General features: G+C 32.2%; 1 protein-coding gene across 1 annotated transcript; it reads right to left on the bottom strand.

The window, feature by feature from the left end:
- Nucleotides 1-707: 707 nt before the first annotated feature.
- Nucleotides 708-5,054, bottom strand: LOC146909124 (cruciferin (DUF506)). Its single transcript, XM_085726925.1, has 3 exons — nt 4,297-5,054; nt 2,160-2,376; nt 708-1,610 (listed from the first exon to the last, which is right to left on the bottom strand). Exons 1-3 carry the CDS (start codon nt 4,561-4,563, stop codon nt 1,114-1,116), a joined length of 981 nt encoding a protein of 326 aa, XP_085583051.1. The 5' UTR covers nt 4,564-5,054; the 3' UTR covers nt 708-1,113.
- Nucleotides 5,055-17,582: the final 12,528 nt, after the last annotated feature.

The raw sequence follows: 17,582 nt of genomic DNA, 5'->3' as shown, positions 1-17,582 counted from the left end.
CTTGTTGTGTCTATTGCATGCATCAATTCTTTCGCTAATGCCAATGTTAGTAGACTCATTGATACAAACTCTAGAAATTAGAATACCAACCTTATTCATAATATATTTCATGAGAGAGATGCAAATGAAATTCTAAAGCTCGTCTATTTAATCTTGCAAGTAAGGACACGATTATTTAAAGATTGACAAAAAAAATAAAGGTTTTTACTCAGTAAAAAGTGCTTATTGTGTTTGTGTTGACATCATAATAAACCCATGTGAATGGAAAGTTGAAGCAGATTTGAACAAGCTTTGGTCGCCCCCCATCCCTCTGAAGGAGGAAGAGTGAAGTTCAAAGGTGGTATTTTCATGGTCAAAGGCGAGTAAACAACTACGGTGGGAAGCCGTGAAGTGAAGGTGGCTGGTCAGCGAGGAAAACAGAGAAAAATGGAAAAGATTTGGTCTGAAGAGCGTATATTAATGTGATGAAACTTTGTAATGAAATGGTTGAAAAAGGTCTTGCACCATGAAAAACCTATTGAACTTGTGCAGACTAGACATTGCCTTGAAAGGAAGTTCAAAAATCAACATTCTAAAAATAAAAATTCGAAATCTAGAACATGTAACTGAATAAACAAGTTTCAAAGTTCTGCGATTATTTTTTCAGCAGGTAATGTACCAAAACAATCATCAACCACAGTTCCAAATATAAAAACAGCAAAGAAATAAAAAATACTACAGCTCATAACTCAAAATTAATGATAACATACATAAAAAAAAAATAATATAACATAACATATAACAAAATTTCCAAGTCCCAATAAATATACGAGGCAAGGAAGTTATCATATGTAGTACAGATACCCATACTAAACCGTGTGACGCCGCCGCTACATAAAGTTCATAAACTCAACTCTCTGGGTACCAAAAAAACTAAAGATTCCGCAAGTGTGACACCTCAAACATCGATAAGAAACAAAGAACTGATGTATAATCAAAATTGCCTTATTCTGCTGCTAAGGCTTCTTATTAGTATGAGAAGCTTCCATTGAAAGGAAAAAAGCCGCAAAATTTTGTATTTTATATTTATTCACTCACTCGATTGAAACTTTAGAGCCAAAATATGTACATATGTCAAATAGGCCGAAGCAACGAGTGTCTCCATCTGTCAGGTTTTATCCTCCGGTTACTTTCCATGTTTCGAGCCTTCAACATTCGCTCAACTTCCATTCCAGTCTGAAGACAAGATTGCAACTTCTTCAAATGTCCCTGGCATTGCTTGTGGTCGAAGCACTTGTCGTCGTTGCCAAAATTAATGTTGCTGTCTGAATGTGTGATTCTTTCATAGGGTGATAGCCACTTGGCCTGTAAGTATGTTAAAGATCGCCATGGAGGCAGAGGCATAGAATTTTGTTGCAAAGAAGTTCTAGTAGCTTCTACCATTATTCCAAGTAACTGTTTCAGCCTAGTGGGGGAACCCACGTAAACAATTGGAATCGAATTCAGTATCCTGTTGTATGAATCAACAGCTCTAGCTATTTCAAAGTGACTTCGAAAATCGATATCAATAATCAATCGCTCGGATTTCCCAGAGTTGTTCTCAACCAGCACATCAATATATTCGTGATCACCTGCACAAGTTTACACACAAACATTAGCTGAAAAACAAAAGCAGATAATATGAACATAAAACAAGCAGTTGATTTGACACTCAGCTTAATATTGTGCCAAGCACTTGTGACAAGATAATTATTTAAAAAATATATTGCAATAATTTTGGTGCACAGTATTGAATTTATGAACTATATATAACAGCATCACACGGCACAGTTTAAATTGAAATTCAAAGATGCATTAAACAAAATTTCTCATACAAGTTTAAATTAAATTCTGCATCTCAGATTTGTTTGACACTCTCTCTTTTAACATCTCCATAAACATTATAATAAGCTCATAAGAACTTCTTTGCAAGTGAAGAATCATAAACTTAATTTAAGTATTTAACTGAGAAGCTCTCATAAAAAATTTAATCCAAACCAGACCTATATCCAGAGTATGCCATTTCACTCTCTTACCATGGTAAGAAAAAAATCAATGCAGACAAAACAATTTTTTATTTAGAACTGCAAGTAAACCAAGTAGAATCTGCAGTAAAGTCAGATAAATATAATATGGCATACCTCCAGGGATCTTGCCAGTAGGCTGCCATTTAGATGTACAAACACCGGCATCATAGCCAGAAAGTCTCATCAACTTCGCCAAATAAAACCTGATACAGTTTGCATAACATGGACCAGAATTCATCATTTCAAGGTTGGTCTCTTGCATCGATCGTATGAGAGAATGAACAACTGGGAGCAAGTCACTCTCATGTTGAGTCATTGATCGCTTACAGATCTGCATCATGGAACATCAAAGATAATCAGGAAAGTTATAAAAAGGTACAAATTAGTAGGAAATCATTTATTTGTACAGTTATCGATAGAAAGGCAAATCTCCTTCTACTTTTTGTATCTTATTTACTGTAAAAATCCAAGTCTTGAATTCAAATAATTGACAAAGGAGTAGAAAATGCTTCCAATCATGCTCCTAGAAATAGGAGATCCCATGTTGAAATTCTCAAGAACACCCAAAACTAAAATCAAAATACGGAAAAGGAATTGAAGCGAACAATATTCACAATCTGAAATATCGTATACAGACAACCACTACTGGACCAAACCATCAACATCAACATTTATTTCAATACAAATTAAGACAATAGTCAATTGACCAAGGTCATGTTTGAATATGTAACTTAGTTGAGCGCTTATTCATAAGTGCCTATTTTATAAATGCTTTTGTATAAGCTATTTCGATAACAAAAGATAAAATAAAGTCAAATGCTTTCATATAAGCTATCTTGGAGTCCTTGTGTAAAAAGCTAAAAACAGCTTATGGACATGTCATAAGTTGTTTTCACAATTTTTGACATGTCATATGTTGTTTTCACAATTTTTCTCAACCAGTACCGCAGGTGCTTATATCAGTAGATAAGCTCCAAAATAAGTCAATCCAAACAGGGCCCCAAAATGAACATGCATTCAGCTTATAATTATGTAGACTTAACAAAAATTCACAGCCAACTAAGTGAAAAAGTGAGCAACATACAAACAAGCACATAGCCCTAGGGGATTAGCCAGGTAGTTAAAGACATGTATGTACTCCCTCACTTGATAGTTGGTTCAAACCTCGGGAAAGCACACCATTGGTGTTAGGCCGAGTTGAAAGAAAAGTAGTTAGGAAAGTTAGATCAATTAATTTGTGAAGTGAGAGAAATTAGTTAGTTAGAGGATATTAGTTAGATAAATCAATAAGGGAATGTAAGTTTAGGGGACCATCAAACTTGTTAGCATTGATAAATGGATCAAAGACTACTGTAAGAGGGGTCCATTATATGAGAATTATTTCTTCCATACTCAACATTCAATAAAATTTATCATTTCTTTTGATTTTTTCGAACATTTTCCCAACTACCTCCCTTGCTTAAGATTATCACAACAGGACTCAGTCTACATGAAACATGACCATAGGACCATGAACATAAATCCAACATGTGTTAATGTTGTCAATTGCGGGCTGTGAAAAATAGCAGTTTGTTCAAATTCCGCTACTCTACAAGGCTATAACACAGATATAGCTACTATTTGACAACACTTCATAAAAATCGCGTATTGTAGACCAATAATGATTCGTTCAAATTCTGCTATGCTATTGCGCTATAAAGCTGATATTTGACAATATTTACTAAACATGTTGGAATGCATAGAAAGTAACCAAACTAATAGAAAACAGATGATTGAAAATATATCATTTCAATTTTCAGCTACAAAATGAAATCATAAAGAAAATTTACACTATAAAAAGAAAACAGGAATGACTCAAATAACATGTAATATTAAGAACAGCCAAAATTATTATACAAAACTACAATCTTTAAGTTTTGCAACCAATTCCTTTATTCAAAACAGAAGAGAATGAGGAACCAAACAATGTCTATTTGTGTTATATACATATGTATCCATATGAATACAAAATAAAGCTAACATATGAAACCAGAAAATTAAAACATAAGGTAAAACCAAAAATTATGACAGTGCCTAAACAAGAGTAATCCATAGAGATACTCCTCCACACAACCTATATAGCAACTTCTAGCTTCACACATAAAAGCTTTTCAAACTTATCATTTTAAATTCTGACATAATTTCCTTAACAAATAATTAATTTAATGCTTGGTAATCATCACATCATAATCATAATTATAATGATAATTACCTGAATTTTTTCAGCAAGGTGAGCAAAATCATTGAAACCAGAATCACTATCACTGCTACACCAAGACTCAGCACCAAAACTTCCAGCATTCTCTAAGAAATCACTAACCATATTAGCCAAATCATGTTCACTTTCAACGCTGAATTGTCCGATTGGACCGCCGGCGGAGCCAACACTGACCCACAAATCACCGTCGGCGGCGACACAAACGTTTATATCAATCCCTTCAACCTCAAAACCGTCGTTTTCACCACCCCATGTCCCCATTTTCACACAAAATTCAACACCACAAGCTACAAAATCAAATTTTGACGTGTACCCACGATTTTTCTGTGTGAAATTCGATGACCCAATTGAAGAAACAATCCAATTCGCTCAAAAAGAATCAAAATTTCAACCAAAAAAAAAAAGGTTTCTTTAGAATGAAAATTTCAAAAAAAAATCAACGATACAGCTACAAAATCAAATTTTGTTGCATACCCACGATTTGTTTGTATGAAATTTGATAACCCAATTGGAGACGAAATCCAATTCGGTCAAAAGGATCAAAATTTCAAAAAATATGAATTATGAATTGAACAATGAAAAAAAAATGAAATGATTTAATTAAATTTGTTTTGTTATTTGTGTTTGATTATTAATGTGAATTATGTTATGAGGTTTATCATAGATTTTTCATGTATGTGTATAAGAAGAATTTAGAATCTGAAGAACGAATGGGAAAAGAAAAAGTGATTTTGGTTTAGAAATGAAAAGACAAGGAAATTTCATTGGGTGGTGACAATATAAAAGGTTGTTGGTAAAGTGAAGTGACGAAACTATCCCTATTGATAATGGCTTGGGTGATAAGTTTAGGTTTTTTTTGTTGCTTTATTGGTTGGCATCTTAGAGGAGTAAAAACGGAAAAGGGGATATGAGAAAGAATATACCTCATTTTTTAGTTAAAATACATTTGCCTTATTAAGACAAGCACATCTTATCTTGTTAAAAGAAAGAGGGAAGTTTATCTTATCTTATAAGCAAATCACTATATTTATCCTGCAGTTTCTTAAGGTCATCTTTCTGTCGATGTTCGTTATTAAACGTTGTTAATAGTGATGGTTAAGTTTATTGTTGACAATTAAAATGGTCATCGACTGTCTCCGTAAACTTAACTCAATTGGTAGGGACGTTGCATAATTTATGCAAGGGTAGAGGTTCGAACCCCGAACGCCCCACTTCTCCACATTTAAATGTGTGAGCTCAAGCCGCTAAGTTAGTAGAAAAAAAAATGGCCATCGACTTTATAGCATGTTATCGGTTTGGTTGCCGGAGATTTTAATTTCAATTTAGTTTTAGACTTTGTTAAAAGTTTTTCAGATTCATGCATTTGAGAACGTCCATTATTAAGTGTCATGAATTGTGACAATGTGTTGAGTAAGTGTATTGTTGGCCACCCATGTCACATACAAAAGGAATGCATAACATTTGAAATTGTAAAATACATAGAACGATTATGTGATTTAACCTTTGTTCATAATCCATCATTTTGCTAACATTTTATCTTCATTTCCGTGACCGTGTGCATTTGTGAAGAAAATACTTTTTTTTTCTCATTAAGTTTGAAGTGATGAAAATGTATAAATTGTTAATTTTTCACCTCCCATTGCATTTCATAGTTTCAAATATTGTATATTTTTCTATAAGTATGATGGTACATAATACACAATAACAGAGACAGACCTACGTCCACGCATTTGAGGCAATTGTGTTGTTTTTGGATTTCCAAATTATTGTATTTGGATTTCCAAATTCTATTTTCTATCGAAGTTGTTACTAGGTTGAGTCACGACCAGGTCGCTCTCTTTAAGACGTTTCGTGGCACTACCCAAAATTGTGCAAGGTAGACTATCAACCACGCCACCTCCAGGATAAAACAAGCCCAGCTACAACTGTGCGGTTAACTACTGCACCGTAGAAAACCGTTCGAGAATTACACCTTCAAATATGGTACTAAGACCACTCTTTAATACTGAAACCAATTTAATATGGTATTATTACCATTCTATATGGTGCTAAGACCACTCAAATATGGTGTTTCCACCATTCTAACTTTTAAGTTCTCCAAACTTTCAATATGGTACTACGACCACTCAAACTATGGTGATACCACCATTTCTCCTCAAATAGAAAAATATTTAAATAATTTATATACTGTTAAGATCATTCATAATTCCGACGGGACATTATTATTACGAAAGGGACTATGATCTTAATAGTACTCTTTATTCCGAAGGGACATATATTATCGAAAGGGACTATGAACTTAAGACCACTCTTAATTCCGAAGGGACATTAAACCGAAAAAGGGACTATGGTCTTAAGAACACTCTTAAAATATGGTTCAATCGATTGATCGAAGCCACTCGATACGGTACGTAACCGCTCTATTTGAAATCGAAAGGGACAGAAAGGAGTAGAAGCAGAAGAAACTTGTTAACACAAGTCGGAGGGAGAAGAGAAGAAAAGAATTCCCGACAACTCAATGAAATTCTTTTCGGTGTGTGGAATGCACTGTGTGAGCTCTCTATTTATAGAGAAAATTCACAACTAATAAGTGACAAACTTTGGGAACAAATAATATGAGAAACTTTGGGAACAAGTAACATATTACTTTGCGATTAAGTAATTCACATATTAGATCTAGTACAAAAATATCTTAATTGAGTACTAAAATATATTAAATTTAGTACAAAAATATATCATATTATGTACCAAAATATTTTAGCAAAACTTGGGGACTAAGAAAGCACTTTCTAATAATGATTAAATTAATTATTTAATTTATCATTTCCAAATAATAAAATATATATCAATATATATTTTTTTCTATAGTGCTTATGTACCCCCATTAATTAGAGGTACACCCCCACTATATAAACACTACTAATGTGTGTGTTCCATCCGATGTGGGACTTCCACTTTTTTCAATTCACACAACACTAGTTCTACCCGACATGGGAATTTGTGTTTAGTCTTTTTTTTTACTCAATTTCCACACATGTTCCAACAATCCCCCACTTGAATTTAAAAAATGGTTTCATAAATAACGTCAAAAACGTCTCCATAAGATTTGCTAGTAAACAAAGGTGTCGCCTACAACTTGAACCTTTGCATAGCGAGTAAAATTCTGATTAGCAAGAGTTGCTTACAGCATTGAACTCTATCTCAGACATAGAACCCACACACAAACCTTTTCATAAGGTGTATTCTAAAAGCCCGTGCGTTTATGGCCTTGCACGTGTATCCCGGTTTAACGAACGCTCTAGGTATTCTGCCCCGAATCCCATAGGAACCGGCCCTTAGTTCCACATTCATATAGGTGAGTCTATCAAGAGTACTCCTGTAGCTATGTACTCCACTCCAAATAGAGTATAGATCTCATTAAGAGTTTCTATTATCTCATTCTTCTATCGCTGCAAGAATCATGCTTTCTTACTTTTATCATAGCATGTTCTATCACTTGTGACTTGTTATTACCCATTGAACCTATTTCTTGGGATCTCCAGTCATGTAGGTCGGGTTACCATCACTTGTGACCTTTGGGCATTAGTCCCATCCTATTGTATGTGTTTAGGACTTTCTTTCTAGTAATTCCTTTCGTCAAAGGATTAACTAATTATTTATCAGTACGTACATGATCTACTTTTAACCGTTCCTTTTGAGAGTAGCTAGCTCTCTAATCCTTTATGTGTTCATGCCTTAATTATCGTCTCTAACGATTCTCAATTTTTGTAATAGCTGCAGACTATCACAATAAATTAACACTTCTGGAACCGATTTTATCCACTAAGGGATTTCAACTAGCAAGTATCTTATCAACTTGCTTCTTCACTAGTTTTCTCTAGTGTTCTCATCTCAGATTCATTCCATAGTGGACTGAGTCAATATCATTTGTTTCAACAAACAACTCCTCTAGTGATGCTCAATATGCAAACACTAGTCGCTAAATATTCATCTGAAAGATGTTCTATTTTATATCTTGTACCATTTAAGTACAATAGGTTACTCCTAGTGAAGTAATCTTAGAGTCATAATCTTCTTAAGGCACCTCATGACTCTTTCTATAGCATGACAATGCTTCTCATCCGTCTACTAGTAAACTTGCACAAGAGTTTTACGACATCGACAATGTCGGGTCTAATACATTCAGTGACATACCTAAGTACTGTCAATGATGCTCACATATTCTGTTTTTCTAACTCCATCTCAAGTGTTCTTACACTTGGATCATAATATATGATTGCAAGTTTACGGCGAAATAATAATATTTCCTTAAGAACTTCTCAACTTTGTGAGATTTATCAAAAAAAATTCTTTTTTCTGATCTAGTAATCTTGAAACCAAGAATTACTTCAACTTTGTCTAGGTCTTTCTTATCAATGTTATTGATAAACAATGATTTCACATAATTCATAACATGAATCTTTAAATCAAATATGAGCAAATCGTCTTCATAGAGACATATGATTGTGCAAATATTATTTGTCACTTTCATTCACTTTATACTCATTCGATAGCATTAGAATGCCAAATTTTTCATGTCATTCCTTAAGAGTTTATTTTAGACCATACAAATAATTATCTAACTTACATACCTTGTTTTCTTGTCCATGGATCACAAAATTTTTCAGGTTGTTCCATATAGATTTCTTCTTCTAGTTCACCATAAAAAGAGGCAACTTTCACATCCATTTGAAGTACTATCGAGTTATGAACGGCGGCTAAAGGGACTAGTACTCTTATGGATATGATTTTCGTGACTGGTGAATGAATGTCGAAGAAGTCTATATTTTTCTCTTTGTCTAAAACCTTTGACTACAAGGAGAGCCTTGTATTCATCAACCGTACCATCAGGTTTTAGTTCCTTTTACCAAAATCCAAATACAACCGATTGATTTTGCAACTATGAGGCAAGTCAACAAAGTGTCATGTTTTGTTAGACTCTAGAAAATTCATTTCATCGTTTATTGCTTTTGCCATAATTCAGCATCCAATGAGGATATAACTTCTTTAAGGTTTAATGAATCTTCTTCCAATGTATAAACCAAGTTCATACTATTTAGCAATTTTAGCTTTCTTACCTCCTTGAGGTTCTATAACATCTCGTATGATGTTTTCATAACTATTTCTAATTACATGAATGTGATTAGATATAGTGCCCCCACTAGTTCTTAATATACAAGGGGAATTTAGTTTACCCCCACTAGTGCCCCCACTATTCTTTAATTTACAGGGGTACTTACTTCATAGAAATCAACATCTTTTAATTCTATGATCACTTTAACATTTAGGTCATAAAACCTATATGCTTCGTTATTTATAACATACCCAATGAATACACATTCATAGGCTCTACTAGTGAGTTCAACTCTCGGGGTCCAGAATCCAAATATAGTTCAGACAATCCCAAGTTCAAAAATAAGACAAGTTGAATTGTCTTTTCTTCAAAAATTTCTTAATTAGAATTTTTGTTCTTAGACTTGGGTACTCTATAAATTTCAATTTTCGTTATAAAAAATTGAACATTCAAGCATATCAATTTTATTTTTCCAAAGTTCACAGTCATCAATCAATATGATAAAAACATCATTTTATCATTTCTAATTTATGTGTCATCAAATTAACACATATCATAATTTATTATGTTTAGAGATTCATATTCTCTAAATTCTGATTTATATGAATTTTTGTTCATATATCTTGACTGCAATAAATAAAATTGTCATATAACGTTGGAATTAAGTCCAAGTTACTCAAGTTTAAAATTAAACACTTGTTCGTGATTAATTTTGATATGTCAAATATTAAAATCACACAACTAATAAAATAGAAGGAGAATTTAATTTTTAACATACCATCAAAGGTGCAATCTTTTTGCACAAGAATGTATGGTAGACAAGTCTCTCTTTAAGTCTGAGTCAACTCAGTCTTATTCAATAGAAATCTGAAATTTAGATTCTTTCTTAATAACTGATTAACCAATGCTCAAATATAAGAGTTTGCACAATTTTTTTCGCATGGTTATTCCAAGAGCAATTCGTAACAACCGAATCCATCCCAATTAATTGCATCCAAAAAATCATTAGTACATTATCATCCAATCTTTAATAACAACCAATGAAGGGTTCCCTGCAAATGTTGACTTTTCAATGTGAAGAATGAAGTCATGTTCAAATTAGCGTTCATACTTCTATGAAATTCCATAAAAGTTCTTTAACATCATCACAACCATGCCGGATTGAATAGAGCGAACATGGCTTTTATTTGTCAAATATGATCAACATTATTTTGCAGTGAATTTTAGTGTTATTGTTTGAAACAACAAACACTTCCTTGTTTCAGCCGAAAGATGTAATTCTATAGCCTGATTTATCCTTAATGTATTTAGGGACAACTTAACCTCAATAAGTAACTTCTTCGGTAGACATAGCAGATCGAAACGTCTTAAAATTGTTGTTTTTGGATTTCCAAATTATTGTATTTGGATTTCCAAATTCTATTTTCTACCGAAGTTGTTACTAGGTTGAGTCACGACCAGGTCGCTCTCTTTAAGACGTTTCGTGGCACTACCCAAAATTGTGCAAGGTAGACTATCAACCACGCCGCCTCCAGGATAAAACAAGCCCAGCTACAACTGTGCGGTTAACTACTGCACCGTAGAAAACCGTTCGAGAATTACACCTTCAAATATGGTACTAAGACCACTCTTTAATACTGAAACCAATTTAATATGGTATTATTACCATTCTATATGGTGCTAAGACCACTCAAATATGGTGTTTCCACCATTCTAACTTTTAAGTTCTCCAAACTTTCAATATGGTACTACGACCACTCAAAATATGGTGATACCACCATTTCTCCTCAAATAGAAAAATATTTAAATAATTTATATACTGTTAAGATCATTCATAATTCCGACGGGACATTATTATTACGAAAGGGACTATGATCTTAATAGTACTCTTTATTCCGAAGGGACATATATTATCGAAAGGGACTATGAACTTAAGACCACTCTTAATTCCGAAGGGACATTAAACCGAAAAAGGGACTATGGTCTTAAGAACACTCTTAAAATATGGTTCAATCGATTGATCGAAGCCACTCGATACGGTACGTAACCGCTCTATTTGAAATCGAAAGGGACAGAAAGGAGTAGAAGCAGAAGAAACTTGTTAACACAAGTCGGAGGGAGAAGAGAAGAAAAGAATTCCCGACAACTCAATGAAATTCTTTTCGGTGTGTGGAATGCACTGTGTGAGCTCTCTATTTATAGAGAAAATTCACAACTAATAAGTGAGGAACTTTGGGAACAAGTAATATGAGAAACTTTGGGAACAAGTAACATATTACTTTGCGATTAAGTAATTCACATATTAGATCTAGTACAAAAATATCTTAATTGAGTACTAAAATATATTAAATTTAGTACAAAAATATATCATATTATGTACCAAAATATTTTAGCAAAACTTGGGGACTAAGAAAGCACTTTCTAATAATGATTAAATTAATTATTTAATTTATCATTTCCAAATAATAAAATATATATCAATATATATTTTTTTCTATAGTGCTTATGTACCCCCATTAATTAGAGGTACACCCCCACTATATAAACACTACTAATGTGTGTGTTCCATCCGATGTGGGACTTCCACTTTTTTCAATTCACACAACACTAGTTCTACCCGACATGGGAATTTGTGTTTAGTCTTTTTTTTACTCAATTTCCACACATGTTCCAACAAATTGTTAATACTCTCCTTTACTACTATTGTTAATACTCTCTCTTACTACTATTGTTAATACTCTCTTTTCTATTGTTAATACTCTCTCTTACTACTATTGTTAATACTCTCTTTTACTACTAACAATTTATCACTAAAAAGACTGTTTTTTAGTGGTAAGTCCCAATATTATATATTTCCATTGCTTTTTTTTTACTAGAAGCATATTATACCACTATTAATTGTCATCAATGTGCAATTTATTTTAATTCTCCCCACCCCCATCAGTTCTTATCCCCACACATCGTTATCTAATAAAGCAAAATTAAATAGATGCAAAATATGCACACTCAACCCACCAAACTCTCTTGCCTAAAAAAACATTGTCCAAATTTACCCATTAATGAATTTTATGAGACCTCACCCTCCCGCCCATCAAAAAGATTATAAAAGATACTCAATTTTCATATTGGTACTTATAGCGTCTTGAAGAAAGAAAGTAAATCCGTGAGACAAACAACGTAGTTTTGAGAAAAATGAGACGACCTCCCGTAAATAATTTGTGTATCTTCAACTTGAAAAGCTTTGTTCGAATCATGTCAATCATTGAATTCTAAAAAGACAACTTTCTTGAAGTCACATCTATTATAAAAGTAATTTCTTTTTAGAAAAATATGGTTACTTCAAATTTTATCTAAAAACAACAAATTTTGTTCCCTTCCACATCAGATGTCACATCAATAGAAGTTGATTTTGTTAAAGTAAAACTAGCATAAACGATTAACTTGCACCAACATAATTAATCAAGGGATCAATATAATTTTTTTTAAGGGACCAATATGGACTTTGAAATTAAGATAAAAGACTAAAAGGGTATTTAAGTCGGCTAAATAATTCTGGTATCTCACATTAAATAATAATATTAATTTATTTTACCCTTTTTTCTCAACAAAAGGGAGAGTAAACTTTAATGGAATCTTACATTAAAATTAAATTGAGTATTTTTTTTTAATATTGTAATTAAACTATGTATTTGCATTCCTCTTTTCTCCAAATAAATGAGAAAATTTATACAGTCCATCCGGTCTTGAACATCTCAACGTATAAACAATAACAAATTCATGCTTAGTGGTCTACATTATAAGTTAAATTTAACTAAATTTATTATATCTAATGATATCATTTTTAAACGTCAAAAAAATGATATCATTTTAAAGGAAAATACTTTTTTAGTCCCAAGAGACAAATTTTCACGAGGGGCAATTTAAAGAATATAATTACTTTGAGAGTATTAAAATAAATAAATACTTTTCTTCTTCTTTTTATTTACAAAAAATAAATACTTTTCTTAGAGATTTCAATTTTCTTTTTCTCCTTCCATTTCTTTAATCAAATGAAGCAACCGCTTATCTTTTTTCCATTTGAAAGACTTAATCCTAGTCAAATCTACACATGTTCATTTTCATTTGAAGGAAAAATCATTGTTTACCTTAAAATATTTGGCTTCGTCAATTTTCAAGATCAAGGTAAACGAAATTAAAAAACTAAGATTAAGTCAAATTACAAAATCATTTTTGAAAAATAATTGCGAGAGCTAATATAGTTTGAAAACCATTGAAGGCCACGACTTTTATTATGTTTGGATTTATATGAGAAAAAAGGTGGAATAAAAATAAATATAAATGTTGACCAAAAAATAAAATAAATAAATATAAATTATTGAACATGTGAAAATCTCATGTACAATTATGTAATAGAGATAGGAACATTAATGTTATCACCGACTAGGATTATCTAACAGTTTAAGTACATATGATATAGTTTATGCGCAATCAAAATATGGTTTTTAGGGATGAAATTTGTGACGTCAACCTATGAGTTTCATTGTTTTTCTAATTTTATCATTTTATTTACAAATGATAGACCACTCATCGCTCATGGTAGTTGTACACATTCTGAAAAGAAAAGGAAAAAGAAAACTCTGATCCAAAAGTTGTGGCACCTCTCAGTATTTGAATATTAAGTGATATAGTTGAACGTTTCAATTTTTTTAAATAAAGTTGAACGTTTCATATATGTTATGTTAATACATGATTTTAATATTTAATATATTCAATTATTATTAATAAAATTATCATATTTTGAAAATATTCATTAAGACAAATTCAACAATATTTTATATGTTATCATTTGTTTTTATATATTAATAGAAAAATATTATTAAAATATGTTTTATAAATAATGCACATTGACAAATAGTACTTAAAATGGGAAAGGAATATTAACCTAAAATAGAAAGAAAAAGAAATTGAGAAGACCATAGTTGATGATAACATGCAAAACCATTCAATAAGTCCAATAGATCCACTTTTTAAAATGATACACTTTTCTTTATTTCTTCCTTCCTACACTTTCTCCTTCTTTGATTTTTGATTTTTTTTCTTTTTTTTTTTAGATTAACGAAAAGAAATAGTCATTTGAAAACTCACACATATATGAAAAAATTGAGACTTAAACCTTTATCACAACATTTGATCTATCTATTTTAATATTTTTGTCAATTGAATTAGGATTATAGACTTTTTCTTAGGTTTTTTTTTTTTTGTTGACAACCTTCCAGGGTTCTTTTATTAACTAAAAGAAAAATAACAAAATTTAATTAATTGATTTATTTTCTTCTTCTTTTTTGAAGAATCTTTCTTTAGTGGTAAGTAGGTCCATGCATGGATGTGAGACAGATGTCATTTAAGTAGGGATTGGATTGCAAATGAAGACGAAACAAAACCAGTACGTCTATGATGATTGTTGGAACTATTCAAAATTGAGGATATGCCAATGGCTTTATATGAGTGATTCAAGAAAGAGACAATTTTGGATTAGTATGGGGTAGTATTGGTAAGAGATGAAATGGGTTGGCTTAAAGCATTGCTTTTATGATTTAATTATGTTCTGTTGAAATTTAACTATACAGATCTTAGTGTACATTAGGATAAGCCATGGCCTGCCCTAAAATTTTATTATTCTCATACTAAATTGTACTAGTAACACTAAATGATCAATAAACATTTATACACTCTATATAATATACACCATGAGAGAGATAGATGAGTCTAAGAAAGTAAAGGGTGCTTAAATATAAAAATTCTTATATATAAACATATTGTGCTTAAAAAAAAACAATATATAATTGTTCTAGCACAGCTGTAAATTCTATATTGTATTTGTAGACCTCTAATCTAAGATTTGAGTCCAGCAAAGCCCTATGTATTTTTGCTGGTGTAAATCCCTTTTCAATGTCATATTCGAACTCAGTTTGTTTTGTGTAAGCTATAATCACACAAAACTATCAACTAGACCAAGAAACAAATATGTGTAATAGTATGAAATATGAACAGGTGGCGGATCTGATTTGGCATAATCTGTGAAGCCCCGATTCTTTAAAATGGATGACGTACCGTATCCCCTGCGTATCCTGCACCGATACCTGCCCGATACTTCCCGATACGTATCCGGAGAGTATCCAAATATTAAATTTTATTTTTTTAAAAATTAATTATCCGATACTTTCCGATACGTCCTGATACACACGGATACTTGTGTTTTTTATATTATTTTGATTTCTGTTTTTTAAAAAAAAAAATAAGAATAAAAACATTATATTACTATAATATATATACATTTTCTTTATCTTTCTTTGGTGCCAGTACGACCCACACCACACCACACCACACAAACAATTGCATCTTTCCCTTTCTAAGAAATTAGGGTTTCAACTTTTTCTTCCAAAGTGGTCGCCGTCCACTTTGGCCACCGTCGAAGTCTTGGTATCGGACGACTTTGGTATATATTGCGTATGTAATTGACTAATGACCACTCTCTTAATAGTCAATATTATTTATATTTATGTTAATGTGCTACGAGCCTGGTTTCTTGTGTTTGTTAATATATTTGCATATTAAAAAAATGGTTATAATTATATTGTACATTTAATTATATAAATTTTTTTATTAATGTATCCCAGCCGTATCGTATCTTGATTTTTGAAATTTTTCCGTATCGGCGTATCGATGCAGTATCGTATCCGTATCATATCTCGTATCCGGGCTTCACAGGGCATAATCAAGTTCCTCTGAAGGTATCCATTTTTGCTTGGAGGTTATTGCGGAATCGGTTGCCTATAAGGTCAAATCTTCTGGATCGCGGTATTATTTCACATGCAGATGCAGGTTGTCTAGCAGGGTGTGCACACATGGAGATATCTCAACATTTATTTTTATCTTGTGATTTTTGCGGTTTGTTATGGCATGCGGTGCAGTCTTGGCTTGGTGTGTCCGGACCAGATCCTTTTAGTATTTCAGACCACTTGTATCAGTTTACTCATTCCGCAGGTGGTTCGCGCACTAGGTGTTCTTTCATGCAGCTAGTTTGGTTACTTTGCGCCTGGACTATATGGAATGATCGTAACAATAGATTGTTCACTAATGTCGAAAGTTCCATAGATAAGCTGTTAGATAAAGCAAAATACTATTCTTTATGCTGGCTGAAGGCTAGTAACACAAACTTTGTTTTCGGTTCTACTTCGTGGTGGTCAAGCCCTTTGTTATGTTTGGGCATTGACTAACTATTGTGTAACATTGTTTAGATGATTCTTTAGGAGTTTCTTAGGCACACCTTGTGCTTCAGAGATTTCCTAGTTGTGTTAATATATTCAATTTTTGTTTGTTCAAAAAAAGTATGAAATATGGATAGTGAGTATATATAGCGAATGTTTCTTATTGGTCAATGGATAGCGAATACATAGTGAATGGTTTTTTATTGGCCAATAAAACCATAACCCTCGTGTGTTTTCATGAAAAACGGACGTGTGAGCTAATCTCTTTCTACAACAATTAAACATGTCATGGGTCGTGAAATTTCACGAAGGAGCTTTCGCTATGTATAGATATTTGGGAAATGTTCTATGATCTTGTTCAAAAGAAAAATGCTCTATGACTAAGGGAAATACTTAACGGATAGCGAATACAGCGAACATTTCTTAATGGCCAATAAAACCATAACCCCAAGCGTGTTTCCATGAAAAATGGATGTGTAGGCTTATCTCTTGCTATATGACTAAGGATCGTGAAATTTCTCGAAGGAGCTTTCGCTATGTGTTGAAATGCTCTATAACTAATTTATATTCTTTATTATAAGTGTGATCTTACAAATTTCGACCAACCTCCACTACTGATTATACTAGATTGTCTTTATTTGCTAGCTTTTGCTTGGGTGTTGTTTTATTTTTTTAATAAATTACTTTTACTTTGCGAAAAAAATAAACTAATCAATATGTTATCAACACACAAGTGAATAATTAGTTTTGCTTAGATCTTGAAATTTTGATTACTTTGATGTATATTTTAGTATTCAATACATTTCTTTGTTGTTTGTTTCTATATATAAAAGTTTGATCTTATAACATCAAAAATATAGTTTAAATTTCACTCGAGGGCATATATATAGTTTTTTGGA

This window comes from Medicago sativa, chromosome 7 (assembly GCF_051527215.1).
Source record: "Medicago sativa cultivar Bolivia chromosome 7, Bolivia_mono, whole genome shotgun sequence".
Classification (NCBI taxonomy): domain Eukaryota; kingdom Viridiplantae; phylum Streptophyta; class Magnoliopsida; order Fabales; family Fabaceae; genus Medicago; species Medicago sativa.
The sequence above is the reverse complement of the archived record's forward strand: the minus strand, read 5'-3'. Positions and strand labels throughout refer to the sequence as shown.

What these genes read in the sequence shown, in the direction of transcription:
- LOC146909124 (XM_085726925.1), bottom strand. Translation starts at nt 4,563, where the DNA reads ATGGGGACATGGGGTGGTGAAAACGACGGTTTTGAGGTTGAAGGGATT. An exon ending in ACCTTGCTGAAAAAATTCAG is followed by an intron (nt 2,377 to 4,296) that starts GTAATTATCATT and finishes TCCATGATGCAG; the next exon opens with ATCTGTAAGCGATCAATGAC. An exon ending in TACTGGCAAGATCCCTGGAG is followed by an intron (nt 1,611 to 2,159) that starts GTATGCCATATT and finishes AAACTTGTGCAG; the next exon opens with GTGATCACGAATATATTGAT.